Source organism: Solanum lycopersicum, chromosome 6 (genome assembly GCF_036512215.1).
Source record: "Solanum lycopersicum chromosome 6, SLM_r2.1".
Classification (NCBI taxonomy): domain Eukaryota; kingdom Viridiplantae; phylum Streptophyta; class Magnoliopsida; order Solanales; family Solanaceae; genus Solanum; species Solanum lycopersicum.
Genome location: NC_090805.1, coordinates 7,190,463 through 7,204,658, shown reverse-complemented (window position 1 = coordinate 7,204,658; position 14,196 = coordinate 7,190,463). Strand labels below are relative to the sequence as shown.

The 14,196-nt window shown below is 36.6% G+C and overlaps 1 protein-coding gene across 1 annotated transcript; it reads right to left on the bottom strand.

Moving 5' to 3' along the window:
- Positions 1–10,231: 10,231 nt before the first annotated feature.
- On the bottom strand, positions 10,232–10,603 carry LOC138349198 (uncharacterized). The gene has a single exon (XM_069299529.1). The coding sequence runs from the start codon at positions 10,601–10,603 to the stop codon at positions 10,232–10,234; it is 372 nt and encodes a 123-aa protein (XP_069155630.1).
- Between the last annotated feature and the right edge of the window lie 3,593 nt (positions 10,604–14,196).

The following is a 14,196-nucleotide window of genomic DNA, read 5'->3' as shown; positions in this document are numbered from 1 at the left end:
GGATGTTATGTTTTCGTTACTCTAGCTTATGAAGATTTTAGTAGTTTAAGAGATACTCCTTATTTCCTTTTATTATTTGGATTTTACTGTAGTAAGTCCTATATGGCATATTAACATTTTATTGGTTAAGTCCAAGATTTGCATTCTATAGATGTTTTTTATGTGAGAGAACTTTTAGACTATCGTGTATGTTTATCATGTTACGAAAAGAGAAGCTTAAGTGATCTTATAAGTGAGAGGTCTAAGTATACCTCACGTAGTATATGATAAGGTTTTAAATTTTATGCAATTTTAAACCAATGATATGTTATGACGATTGCTAATGGCTTGTCTGAGTCCTCTGAGAGGACGACAATTTCGGTCGTGTCTGGTGGGAACTCCCCGTATGTAACCATAAACCTTAACAAGCATTTTAAAGAACCAATGAAATAATTAAGGAAGATAACCTAGAATCTAAAAGTCAATGTACCAAAACTACTACAAAATAACAAGTCTAAACAGCGAGGGTCACAACCCCAACTATAGAACTAATAACTAACTAAGCAAATGTTTATGTCCAGAAATGGTAAAGTTAGAAGAAAGAGAAATCCATGGCAGTCCAAAATATTTTGCTCACCCTTTAAGTCGATGCAATAATATCTACTCTCCTATGCGAGTTCTATTAATATCCACTTGAAGATGCCATGTACTCAACAAAAATAAGAGCAAGTGAAGAATTAGTAAACTACCATAGTGTATTGGTAGGATCACGCGGCTATCCCACTTGTGTAACACAAGTAAGTAACACATTATTATAATCACATGCATAATATATCAACATCTACAATATTATCAACATGTTCGTCAACATACAATTATTTCACGTCATTGGATCTCTCACAAAAACTAACTCAAACAGTAAGCATGCCGAAATGTCAAAGTCAGATCTCATAGTTGTGCCAGAATGTGGAAACCCAATCTTATTGTTGTGCTCTAACATGGCAACCTGATCCAAATTACCTTGCTAGAATATCGCAATCCAATTCCCATATACATAATATAATCACAATCACAAGTATATTATCAAGATCATACATTTATATCATAATTTCATGGCCACCATCATTCAACTATTTCATTTATACCAAGTATGATAATATTGTAATATTATACATATACAAGTGTGATAATGAAGCAAGAACAAACAAACATCACACACTAATAGAATCACAACCATCACTTACATGGAAACAAGATTCAAATCCTAAGAAACTTGTTCCTTCATTTTCAAGTTTCATTCCATTTGTTCTTTGTCTTAAAACTATTAAAACATATGAAAATCAATAGACGATCACTAACTACCCAGATAACCAACAATGTTCACAACCTTTGATCATACCCATGATCTCTAGTATCTAGATTTTGGTTGTTTCCACCATAAAATCAATCAAGAAACCATTTCTCCTTGAATATTGACCCATTCTATTACATTCTACTGATAGAAAACGCATTCAGGATGTGAAAAGATTTTCTTTAGCCTCTATAATGGTGGAAAACGAGTTAGAGTCACATGGGGGTCATTACAGAGCTCTAAAAAAAGTTGAAAAGTGTCAAATAAGGTCAGCTAGGGATTTTATTAACAACTTTATTAATGTTTGTCCCGCTACAACGACACTTATCCCTTTTAGAGGTAGCGCCACAATGGTGTAAAGTTCCACTACAATGGCATTTTTGAAATAGTGAGCCCTCCTCGACAATCTATGATTTTGAGTGCCTTCTCGTCCTCCATATCAACCACTATACCAATACAACGACCCGTCCATATGGCAAGGATACCTCTATGATGTCATAAAATAAAACAAAGAGCTCATTTTCATAATTCCAAATTCAATGTTTAGAACATACTTCTATTCTACTACACTTAAAAAATAACCTTTACGCTAAGGTCGATTTTCGGAGCTCTACTCACTCAAATTCAATTCTATAAAATCATATGGGTTCATTAACAAGTTATCTTACACCTCTTGTAACCAAATATTTAATTAAGTCACTCATTTGCTACCAGATTTCCCTACACCTTAAAGACTTTGATTTCCTCCAAATCTGGACAAGGTTAGGAAAATTTCAAATACTACAAATAGTTTTTCCGAACACACTTTTCCCCTCGTTTGCATTTATATAACAACAGAACCCGATTGTTACAATACATACCAATCTACCCATAACTTGTCCCAAGTGACAAAACTAAGGAAAAGTAGGCTAAGGAAAGAATGAAGTAGTATATGATTTAACAAAGAATTGGGGATCTTTACCTCACATATCGTGCTCGGTTTCCCAAGTAAATTTTTCCATCGAACGATGCTTCCATTGAACTTTCATAGACTTAATATCCTCGGTCCTTAGCTTACACATATCACAGTCAAGAATGGTAATCTGTTCTTTCTAATATTGAAGGTCTTTATTCAACAAAATTGAGTCCCACCTAATGATATAATCTCTATCACCATGGCACCTCTTCCACATAGACACATGAAATAACAGATTCACACCAATCTATATGTCGTCGACCCTATACATTCAAGAACCTCAAAGGGACCAACGTTCGTAGGTCTTAGCTTGCCCTTCTTACAGAATATCATCACCCCTTTCATGGGTGATACCTTAAGAAGAACACTTTCACCCGTATGAAACTCCATGTCTCTCGATGTATGATTTGCATACTTTTTTTGTCTACTTTGAGCAGCTAGAAGTGTATCTTTAATAGTCCTTGACTTATCTTGAGCATCTTTCACTAAGTCAACCCCAGAGGTTTCATATCCCCAACATCAAACAAACCTATGGGTTATCTACATCCCGTCCCATATAACGCCTCAAATGGTGCCATATAAATGTTTGAGTGATATACATTGTTATAAAAAAATTCTCACAAATGTTAGGAGTTATTCCAAGTCCCTTCAAAGTCAACCACACATGCTCTCAACATGTCTTACAACACTTGTATAGTCCTCTCAGATTGTCCATACGCCTATGAATGAAAGGTTGTACTAAAACAGAGTTGTGTGCCTTATTCATCATGAAATTTTTTCTAAAACATGGAAGTGAAAAGGGTACCCCGGTTTGAGATGAGAGAAAGGGGCACACGATGCAGGCTCACTATCTCTTTCACATTCATCTTCGCCAATTGTTCAATACTATAATCTATTCATATTGGAAAAAATGGGATAACTTAGTAAATCTGTTAACCACAACCCAAAAAAATCAAACTTTCCCAAGGTATTGGAAGACCAACCACAAAATCAATGGCTATTATTTCTCACTTCCATTACCAAATTGCCATTCTTTGAAGTAAAACCTCAGGCCTTTGATGTTCATACTTCACCTGTTGGTAATTTTGACATTTCACCACAAAATACACTATGTATTTCTTTATTCCGAACCACTAATAAATTCATTTCAAATATTTATACATCTTGGTCACACCCGGATGAATATAATATGGTGAACCATAAGACTCTGCTAATTATTTTAGAATCAAGCCATCGACTCGAGGAACACATCTTTCGTTTCACCATAAGTGCACCCTCAACAACAAGAGTGGTGTCTTATGCCTTATAATTCACTATATTCTCCTTGAGTTCTTTCAAATTTTTATCATCAAGTTGTTTTGCCTTGATCTCATCAATTAATGTGGACTTAGCTTCAATGCTTGATAGCACCCTGCCTCTTTCAGAGATTCCCAACTTCATGAACTTGGACTCTAAGGTCAAGATTTCGTTGGCAAAAATTCGCTTGGTTAAAGTCAAGTAAGATAATCTTCCCATACTTTACTGCTACTGTACTCAAAGCTTCTCCCACCACATTAACCTTGCCCGGATGGTACTGAATAGTCACATCATAATCCTTAAATAACTTCATCCATCTTTATTGTCTCAAATTCATATCCTTTTGAGTGAATACATGATGTAGGCTACAGAGATCGATAAAAACATCACATTTAATGCCTTAGAGATAATCACGCCAAATGATAAAAGCAAATACCACCATTGCTAACTCCAAATAATGAGTTCGACAGTTTCTCTCATGTACCCTCGATTGGCACGACATATAGGATATCACTTTGTTATCTTGCATTAACACAATGCTCAACTGCGAGTGAGAAGCATCACAATGAATTATAAAATCCTTAACTTCGACCGATATAGTATGAGGATAGGTTCACTAGTCAAGAGTTTCTTGAGATTTTGAAAGATATCTTCACATTTTTAAGTCCATTCAAACAATATCTTCTTCTTTGTCAAATTAGCAAGAGAGTGGTGATAAAAGAAAAATTCTTCACAAATTGACGATAGTAGCTAGCGAGCATCACAAAGCTTCTGACTTCTGTCACGTAGCTAGCCGAACCAAATGTTTAACTGTTTTAATCTTTTGGGGATCTACAATTAACCCGTTTTTTGAAACAATATTCATTAAAAATGCAACAAAAATTCTTACTTCGAAAATTTAGCATTTCCCAAGAACACCTAGAATAGTTCGAAAATGGTTGGCATGCTCTTCTTCACTTTTCAAATAGACAAGGACGTCATAAAGAAAGACTATCACAAAGGTAACAAGAAATGTCATGAGCACCCCATTCATCAAACTCATTAGTGATGCAGATGCGTTAGTCAACTCAAAAGACGTAATAAAAAATTTGTAGTGCCCATAATAAGTCATAAATGCCGTCTTGGGTATATTCTATGGCCTGATTTTCAATTGATGATACCTAGATATTAGATATTTCTTAGAGAATACTGCAGCCCTTTGCAATTGATTAAATAGGCTAGCCACTGATACTCGATTTTCAGTTAGTTTTGTGCAGGAACTTGCATTTCTACCAATTAGCTGACCTAGAAGCCTCAAAACAGTCATAAAGAAGGATATTTACGTAATACATCCTATGTTTTAAGACAATCATCTTCTTCCACACCTTGTATTTAACCCCTTTCGTTGTAACAAAAATATCTTGCTTAATCAGCTGGGGTGTGTGGTGGACAATCTGGTCAACTAGGGTCTAAGTATGGCACTTATTTTCAATTAATTTTACTAACTATCATGAGAATAGTACATAGTTACCAGGAGCGTGAGGAAGAAGATTATTGTGGTAGTGCCTCTTTATATATGGATGAGATGACTCCCCCTTTTATGGCTCCTTGTTTGAATGTTGAATATCAAGTGGGACATGAGGGAGATATTTAAAGCACCCATATCTAGGAAATTCGTACTGAAGAGATCTTTCAGAATATCCCTAATTTTAGAAACTATGATGAGTTTAGCTACTTCAACCCATATGCCAACCAGATGGTGTGGTGGGATGTTCTCTTGATTTTCATAATTTCCATATCAGACAAGGATATGGAAGTTCAGCCCTCTCATATAATGGCTTGTCTCTCATTTTGGTCTCCATGAACTTATTGTGTAACAAATCATGTGCCATGTTGCCGAAATATCCTGTTCAGGAGACAATGTGTTATCATTAAGTATAGGTCTCAATTGCGCACATACAATATCCTACTAAACATTGGCTAGGAAATGAAGTGAAGCTTTAGTACTGATTTTTTGCGTCGTTGTGACTAAAAATTCTACCTATCTACAACAATTTTTCTTGCCATCTAGGTCAATACAAGTTTCCTCGAACTCTAAACCTGCATCTCCGTCTAACTTGCGACTTCATTATGTTTACCCTTTAAAAAAACAATTAAGTTGGTACTCTGTATTCCAGGTAATGTTATTGATCAATATCCTTTGATATATATACCGATTTGTCCTGAATTGTTGTTGAACTTTGTGGACCCCATGTACTAGCAATGTTTTTATGCCATGAATTTGTAATCTTTGTGACCATAAAAAGCAGTTTAGCTACATTAGATGATTAAAACTCTTGGGCCAGTTTTCTATAGTATTCTCCAAGTGCATTGTTCATCTTGTCGAACTGATGAAGTACAAAAGTACGATAGATTTCTGGGAATGCACTGATATCAGCAATAATCACTCTTGTTTCAGGAATGATTTTTCTCTCCTTGAAGCAGCCAGTCTTAGTTACAATACCATTTTATAAGATTTGTTCATACCGGTTCATAGTTCACATTGAGCGGTAACAACCAATTTGATGCTCTCCTGTTGAGGGATTAGATTCATGGATATTCACATACATCACCTTGTTATCATAAGTGGTGATCTCTACATCCTAGTCACTAAAATCTTCCTCCTCTCATGATCCACCTTGCACTTTTTTATTTTAACGTAGTTGATGAGGTGTTGGCATCCTTTTGCGAGACTATATTTACACTCTACACTGCCCCGGTATGTTTATCAGATTGTCTATCTTAACCAGCATTTGATTTGCTCACCAATTATTTTGTTCTACTTCAACGACTACCTCTCTCTTTATAGCGAGGAGGATTGTCCTAGAGAATTTCCCTCTTTGTTTGTGCTCTAGTAGGACGAGGTTAGTTATCCACAGTAGTTTTATTAATTATCACCTCGGAACTATGGGACTCGGATTCATCATAGCGTGTTAATTGATAAGTAGTGGGGGGGAGGGGTGAAGAGGGGCAGGTTTGTTTACGTTCTTTCTTCCGAGAGGAATATTTCATGAGAATTACAAGATTCATTAGCTATGTAAGTCAATAGAATGACACACTATTAATTACTCAGACTTCCCTTGTGTATGTACATCGTGACTTATTTCCTGAAGAATAATATAACCAAATCTATCATTAGGAAGGTCCAAGGAATAAAAAAGACTAACTGAAATAAAATTTCAAAGAAATATTATTTTTATAGGCCAAGGAAACGATACAAGCGCTCATACCAGTCGTGGTAGGTACTACAGTACATTAAACATCTCATTGAGTTCTAACAAAATCAGTGGATTTATTATGTATTGTTCACAGATTGTCACGGCCCGTGGAGTGAATCATAGTTCCTTATCACTCTCACGAACCTATATACTGTGTGAATTTAATTTTATTTGAAGTACACAAGTTGTTTCACAACTCATGAAGTCTTTCACAGCTTATGATTCCTCTCATTATGCTAAACTTGAAGTAAACAAGTGACAGGTTCAAGTACAATTGACAGGTTCAGAATCACCACAAACTGACACCTATCCTCTTCGATCGCTCACCTAGGCTGTTATTTTTTAGGTATTGCACCTAGTGTTCTCACTTCAAAATAACATCCTCATTTTTCATATAATGATTAAAGTTTGGGTATAAGTATTACTTTTCAACACTCGCGCTCAGAACAACTTCACAACTCATTTACATATATTGTCATAGGCTTGCCTTTATTTTCACTGCTTTAAGTTCGCCATAACAACTCTTAGTATAACAATAGGACTTTCATAGCTTGTAACATAGGCTCAGGGTAAGGTAGTGTATATTTACATATATTTTAATGACTTGTTAGCCTACTTGACATATCGGCTAAGCGTCCTACCTTTTTATCATTTTATTTCGCCCTATTTCTCAATTTTCTTTCACCTTGCTATTCTCCCTTTCTTCTCTTAATGTGTAAGTGACTCTTCTCTTTTCTTGTGTTTATTTTGATTTTACTCTTGAGTTATTGTTGTTTTCTTCTTTCTTCCTCTGTATTCTTTCAACCCCACTTTCCATAGTATTTCTCATAACAGCCACCCACAACTCATTTCTTTGCCATGAGTCAAGATTCACAATACCCAAGATTGGGTAAGGGCAACAAAAAGGTTGTTTTCTGCATTAGACACCCTCAACTTATGGTTTTAGCATAAGCTGAGGTGCATATGTCAAAGGAGGGACCAGGGCCATCACATTATTCCCAGAAAAGATCAGATGGATTGAAGAAGAAAGATCTATTTTAAGCTCAAACTTATTTGATCAGTAAGAGATTATTTCATTTGATTTTTCTATTATTGTAGGTTAAAGATTGACTATTTCGAACAAGGGCCTATGATCCTTTCCTAATTGTCTATTAAAACTTACTTTTAGCAGGACTAACCAGGCATGTTCTAGCTCAATACCAATGATGGAATATTAAAATTTTCCTCACTCTCACTTGACATATAATTACTCTACCAGATTATGAGACACCTAGTTCGAATCTTTAATTTAGGGTCATATGTTGTAGTCTATCTCTATTCTATGCTAAGATCTACACATTTATCAATTACTATTCCTAGTCATGCATCTTTTCATTACGTCAGGATATCATTTTTTTAACCATCATGCTTCAGAGTTATACTATGTACACAAGATATAGACATGCCGGTTCAATAATAAAAATAATCAGTCTCTTGGGGAAAAAGAACACAGGCAAGAAAACCCCAAAAGAGGATCGTGAGTTGGGCTACTAAGACTTCACCCTAGCACTCACTTTCCATTTACCCCAACCCACAAAAAGGATATGCAATTGTCCCCAATGCATAAAAGAATTTAAAATAATAGAGTTGTAGGTGAAGCAAACTTGCGGCGCAAAGAGCAGACGATCAACAAGCTGGTAGGTCCGGTGACCAAGAGCCCACTTCCTCTGTAGTCATAGCACGACGAGTCCCCATCATTGGTTCGTCGTAGGCTCGATGATCCACCGTGGGGTCCGTCATCCGTTCCATGACTTAGACAATTTTTAAAAACATACATGGGCACGATGGTCTATCGATGGGTCCGTCAAAGGGTGTTGCAACCCAATTTTATGCAGATTTTCCAGTGATGTTATACCTGCAAATTTAACACCATTTAAGCAATTTTTTTGTACTTTCTGGACATTTTTTTGGACATGGAATATAAACTATGCACTAGCCAACACTTCTAACAAAAAAATTATTTAGACGGGACGTTTAAGGAAATTAAATTAAAGAAATATGCAACTATAACTAGAAAATCACGAAAAACCTATAGTTGGCTAGAGAATACATATTGGGTTGCCTCTCAATCAACATTTGATTTAACATTTTTGCACGACGTAGGACACTTGATTATTCAGACTTCATGAACATGGTATGCCTCGATGTCTTCATTCGTCGTTTCAGCGTGCCCAAGATAGATTTTGATTCGCTGTCCGTTCACCATATCGGAGAATATCAACATCATATATCAATGAAATGTGGAGGGTGCATTTCACAATCAAAACGACATTCTCTTGAAAGAAATGGTCCCATATGGACGAGTAAAAATGGTTTTCTTTTGATCTTACGGTAATATAAAAATCTTATTATACCCCAAATAACCATAACGAAAATAGTACAACCCCTTTCCGGCAAGTCTATCCAACATCTGATCCATGAAGGGCATAGGAAAATTGTCTTTTTCAGTCCATGCAATTAATTTTCAGTAATCCATACACACCCTCCAACTAGTCATCGGTCTCATTGGAACAAAATCATTTTTCTCATTTGGGACCACAATCATTCCCCCTTTCTTAGGGACACATTGAATAGGGCATACCCAACTACTATCAACGATTGGATATGTCACTCAGGCATCCAACCACAAAATAATTTCCTTCTTCGCTACCCATTGCATAGGTGAATTTAGACGTGTCTAATGCTCAATACTTGGCTTATGATCGGGCATGAGTTGGATTTTATGAGAAAAAATACCGGGAGGGATACCAATAATATCCACAATAGTCCACCCAATAACTCTTTTGAACGTTTTAACACTTTCACCCAACTCTCAACTTGATGTACATTCAAATCTTATGCAATAATAACCGGAAAAGTGTCATCTTTTTCTAAGAATACATACCTCAGATGAGGTGGTAGAGGCTTAACTTCTAATTTCGGATCCTTCTCAATGATGGTTCCACAGGTGGAGATTCCTGTTTTTGCATATCTAACTCAACTTTCTTTGGTTTAAAATGAACATTACATCGATAAAGTTCTGCGACCAATGACCCATACTCTTTAATGCCATCACTATAAAAATTCATGATTACTGCCACCAATGCCTCTACACGCAGATACTCTTCAATTTGTACATCAGATGACTCTTCAACTCTATAGGATATAGTCGATACCGATTGGAGCTAACCACTCTACCTCATGGACCTACAAATGTTGAAGGTCATTTCTTCATTGTTCAGCCAAAATTTCATGTCCTCCTTTTATATATAAACCAAGGCTCTACCTATAGCAAGGAATGACCTCCCAAGAATAATAGGCACCTCAAAATGTACCTCACAATAAAGAATCACAAAATCGGCCGGAAATATCAATGACTCAACTTTTACTAGAACATCAGGGAGTATCCCTAGGCCTTTTCAACGTTCGATTGGCCATCAGTAGATGCATCGCAGTGGTCTTTGTGTCACTCAAACCCAACTTCTTGTAAATAGAGAGGGGCAACAAATTTATGTTTTCCCCAAGATCACATAATGCTTTTGCAAAATGTAATAACCCGATTGTACAAGGAATAGTGAAAGTACCCGGATCTTCTTTCTTTTGCAATAGAGATCTTGTAGCAATAACACTAGAATGCTGCATTCTATCATCATCCTCACAAAGGACTAATCTTTTCATCGTAACAAAATCTTTTATGAAATTGGCAGCACCGGGCATTTGTTCAAGAGCTTCTAACAAAGGGACAATGGTAGGAAACAACTTCAACATCGTTATAACATGTCGGTATTTACCATCCTCGCTCTTTTTTTAATGACCTTTGTGGGAAAGGAGGTGGTGGTCTAGGCATAAGGGTCACCTCTTGGGGAACCTCAACATGTTTTACCATTTTATATTCTAACTCACCACTAACCTCCACAACCGTATCATCATCTCATATCACTTTTTCTACACAAGACAACATAGGGGTGTCGATGCCCATCATTTTTCAGATTTTTGGCAGGGTTTCTAGGATGAGTGCCCGGTTGCCGTGTGTTCACTATTGAAGATAATTAGGCCATTTGCAACTCAAGATTCTTAATCGAGTTTGCATATGTATCAACTTTCTTCCCTACTCCCACTAAGTCATTCCTTAAATCTTTAGTATGCTCATCACTAGCATAGAACCTCCTCATCGTTTTATGCATCATATCCTCAACTCGCGTCATACTACCTCCATCATCCCTAGGAGCAACTTAACGATTTTGAGGTGGAACATAGGGCCAACTCCTATCATTTCTGTTACAATAGTTACCCAGTTAAAGTTGTTGTCGTGGTTGTAATTTCTATCTCGGACATAATGACCCTCGCGACTAGAATTACCATAGTTCCGACCTTTGTTTTCTTGACCCTTGATCCAATTCTCCTTATTGGAGCCTTGGGCATTCAGTCGGAAACCCCACGTAGGATTCCTCTTCATAGTAATATTCATCATTTTGTGGTGGTGGTTTAGATAGGTAGTTCACCGTATTTTCCTTTTCCGCATCCCAACAACATGTTTAAACACCAAACAAAGATCAGTTGTCATTTGATCCATCTCCTCACGAAGATCATTTCCAACTGAGTTTTGTTCGGATTCGACTGCGAAGGTGTTCCTCATAGTATCTGACTTCCTGGTACTCCAATTTTTATTATTTTGGGAGATTTTCTCTAACTTTTCAGCAATCTCGGCATAAAGACACTTCCCATAAGAACCACTCACTATCGTGTGCAACACCGCTTTCTTATTATCATATTGTCCCCTATAGAAATGCTCTTTTATAGTCTGATAATCTATGCGGTGATTCGGGACAGTTAGCAAGAATGAAGTTAACATATCCTATGAACAGCTAAGTGACTCTCTCTTTAGTGCCATAATGTTGTTTACTCTGTCTTTTGTGGTATCGTTTCTTAGACACTAGGTAGTAGCGTGCTAAGAGAGCATTCCTCAGTTGATTCCAAGTGTAGGTTGAGTCATAGCCGAGCTTACTAAACCAGATAATAGCCTCTCCCCTTAGTGATAAAGGGAAAACTCTTAGCCCGATACATTCATATTCAAATCGGGCCTCCCTACAAAACTTTTACACACTGCCCTTACCTTAGAGATGTGGTCATGTGGATCCTCAGAAGGTAGCCCTAAAAACAAACCTCTAGCAATGAGCATTCGCATCAAACTACTAGTCACCACAAAACTGTAGTCGTGTGGTAGAGGGGGCAAGACGAGTCGCCCATTAGAGTATGTGATATTTTCATAATCCGTATAGTACTCTTGAGGGAGTGGAGCGGGAGGTTGTCTCCATATTTCACCGTCCCCACAAATATCAGGTAAAACAGGGTCATGAGTGTCGACCAATGGTGTCATTTGCTGGTCGACGTCATCACCTTGGGTGCCTAAATTTTAATTAACTATTCTTAAAGTACGCTCTAATTCGGGGTCAAGTTCAATTACGGGTATTCCTCTACTCTGTGTGTTTGACATAGGGAAGTTAGACCTGCAGGAGACAAAAACAAAAAGAAAAAGTAAAACTAGCAAAATGTTGAATAAACTGCAATAATAAGCATAAAGTTAATCTAAAATCCAATTTTCCCGGCAATGTCTCCAAATATTTAATACGCATTAGTTTAATTCTCAAAATGAAGTAAAAATGATCACATCAAGTAAAGAACCCAACTAGTGAGGTTGGGATCGTTCCCACAATGAAAATTGTTTAGACTTAACTTTATTCTATTACTACTTCTATTTAGTCATTATTTTCCGAAAACAAATGACAAAAGGGGGGCTTTATAAAATAATGAGAGTAATGAGAGTAACTAGGACATAAGTGTCCCTCACAGCTCCTGTCTCAGTAGTTCTAGATATAACAATCCTTTCCTAGTATATTTCATGCAAAATGATAAGTCAGGTATCTCTAAATTCTTGGTCTGGCATCTAGAGAATTTTACTCCGCACCATGGTCTGGCTACGTGTGTTCATTTAATAAACCTTATAACTACCTATTATTAAGCATCATATTCGATATTTGACCACCTTGTTACTTCGTACTAACCGACACTAGCCTATTAGATAGTATCCACTAAATCTATGTTCATAATTCTTTTCCTATTATCTACCTCCTTGGTCCGTCAAGTAGCAATAAGGTGATTTCTAATGTTGTCCATCCGTTAAAAATACTTCTAAGCAAAAGATTTATCAAAAAGTGCAAGACACTATTCAAGAATCGTTATTTTAGCTAGGTTTTACCTTTTTATTTACCCATGGTTCCCACAACCCTTGTTTTGGAGTTTAGTTATCCATGCTAATAATCACAAATTTCATAATAGTAATGTAAGAATTCATGCACTTACATTGATGAGAATAAACAAAATGCATAAATTTACTTAAATAAATCACAAAACACCAATAATCAATTTCCGGAAAAGTAATATCAAATCCCAAAATCGAAAGTTCAATACTAAGAAAATAAATCTGAAAATTATCCAATAGTCGAAACTCAAAAAATGAGTTTTTCGTAGTATTTATAAGAAACAAAACCTAATAAAAAGGGAAATCTATTTAAGAAAAAATCTGCCAAAAATGCATCAGAGTCGACGACTCTCATGAAGAACCGTCGTGGTCTTCCGTCTATACATACATAGCTCTTTTTTTGGTACTTTTCTTCATCAAATCTTTGTTACCTTCGACGAATAGGCGTGACGGACCGTTGCAAGCACGACAGTCCATCAAAGGGCTACGTTCCATGACACTTAGAATCTTCTGAAGTTGTGTACTTAGACTACTCTCTGTTAGCATTGACTAATGTTCAGGACAAACCATGCTGGCTATGAGGATCCATAGTGAGCTTCCGTAGTCCCAAAATTGGTCAGAATTTTTAATTTCCTTTAGAAACCATTATTTCTCATGACGGTTGACCCCTACGGTCCGTCAAAGTCACGAAGGACCGTCGTGGGGTCCGTAGGTGGTCACTTCAACAATTTTAGCTGAAAATCTCTGCATTCTCCTTTGGAATGATTTCTTGGAAATAAATAGAAAACTACATCAAAAATCAATTAAAAAGTCTTTAAACACACACTAATCTAAAGAAAAGGGCGTTGAAATTACCGTGAAACCACGATACATCAATGATGCATGTTGCTGACACTATGAGAATTGAGCTATATGCTTATCTACTTAAGGGCATTGTTAGGACATGGTTTTAGCAATGGAAAGAGGGTAGTGATGAAGATGCACCAATTGTTGGGCTTATTTTAAGGAGGCCTTCATGCGGTGCTTTTTTCCCTAAAAACTAAGACAACAAGGTAGTGAATTCCTAACCCTTAAGCACGACTCGCTCAGTGTGAATGAGTAT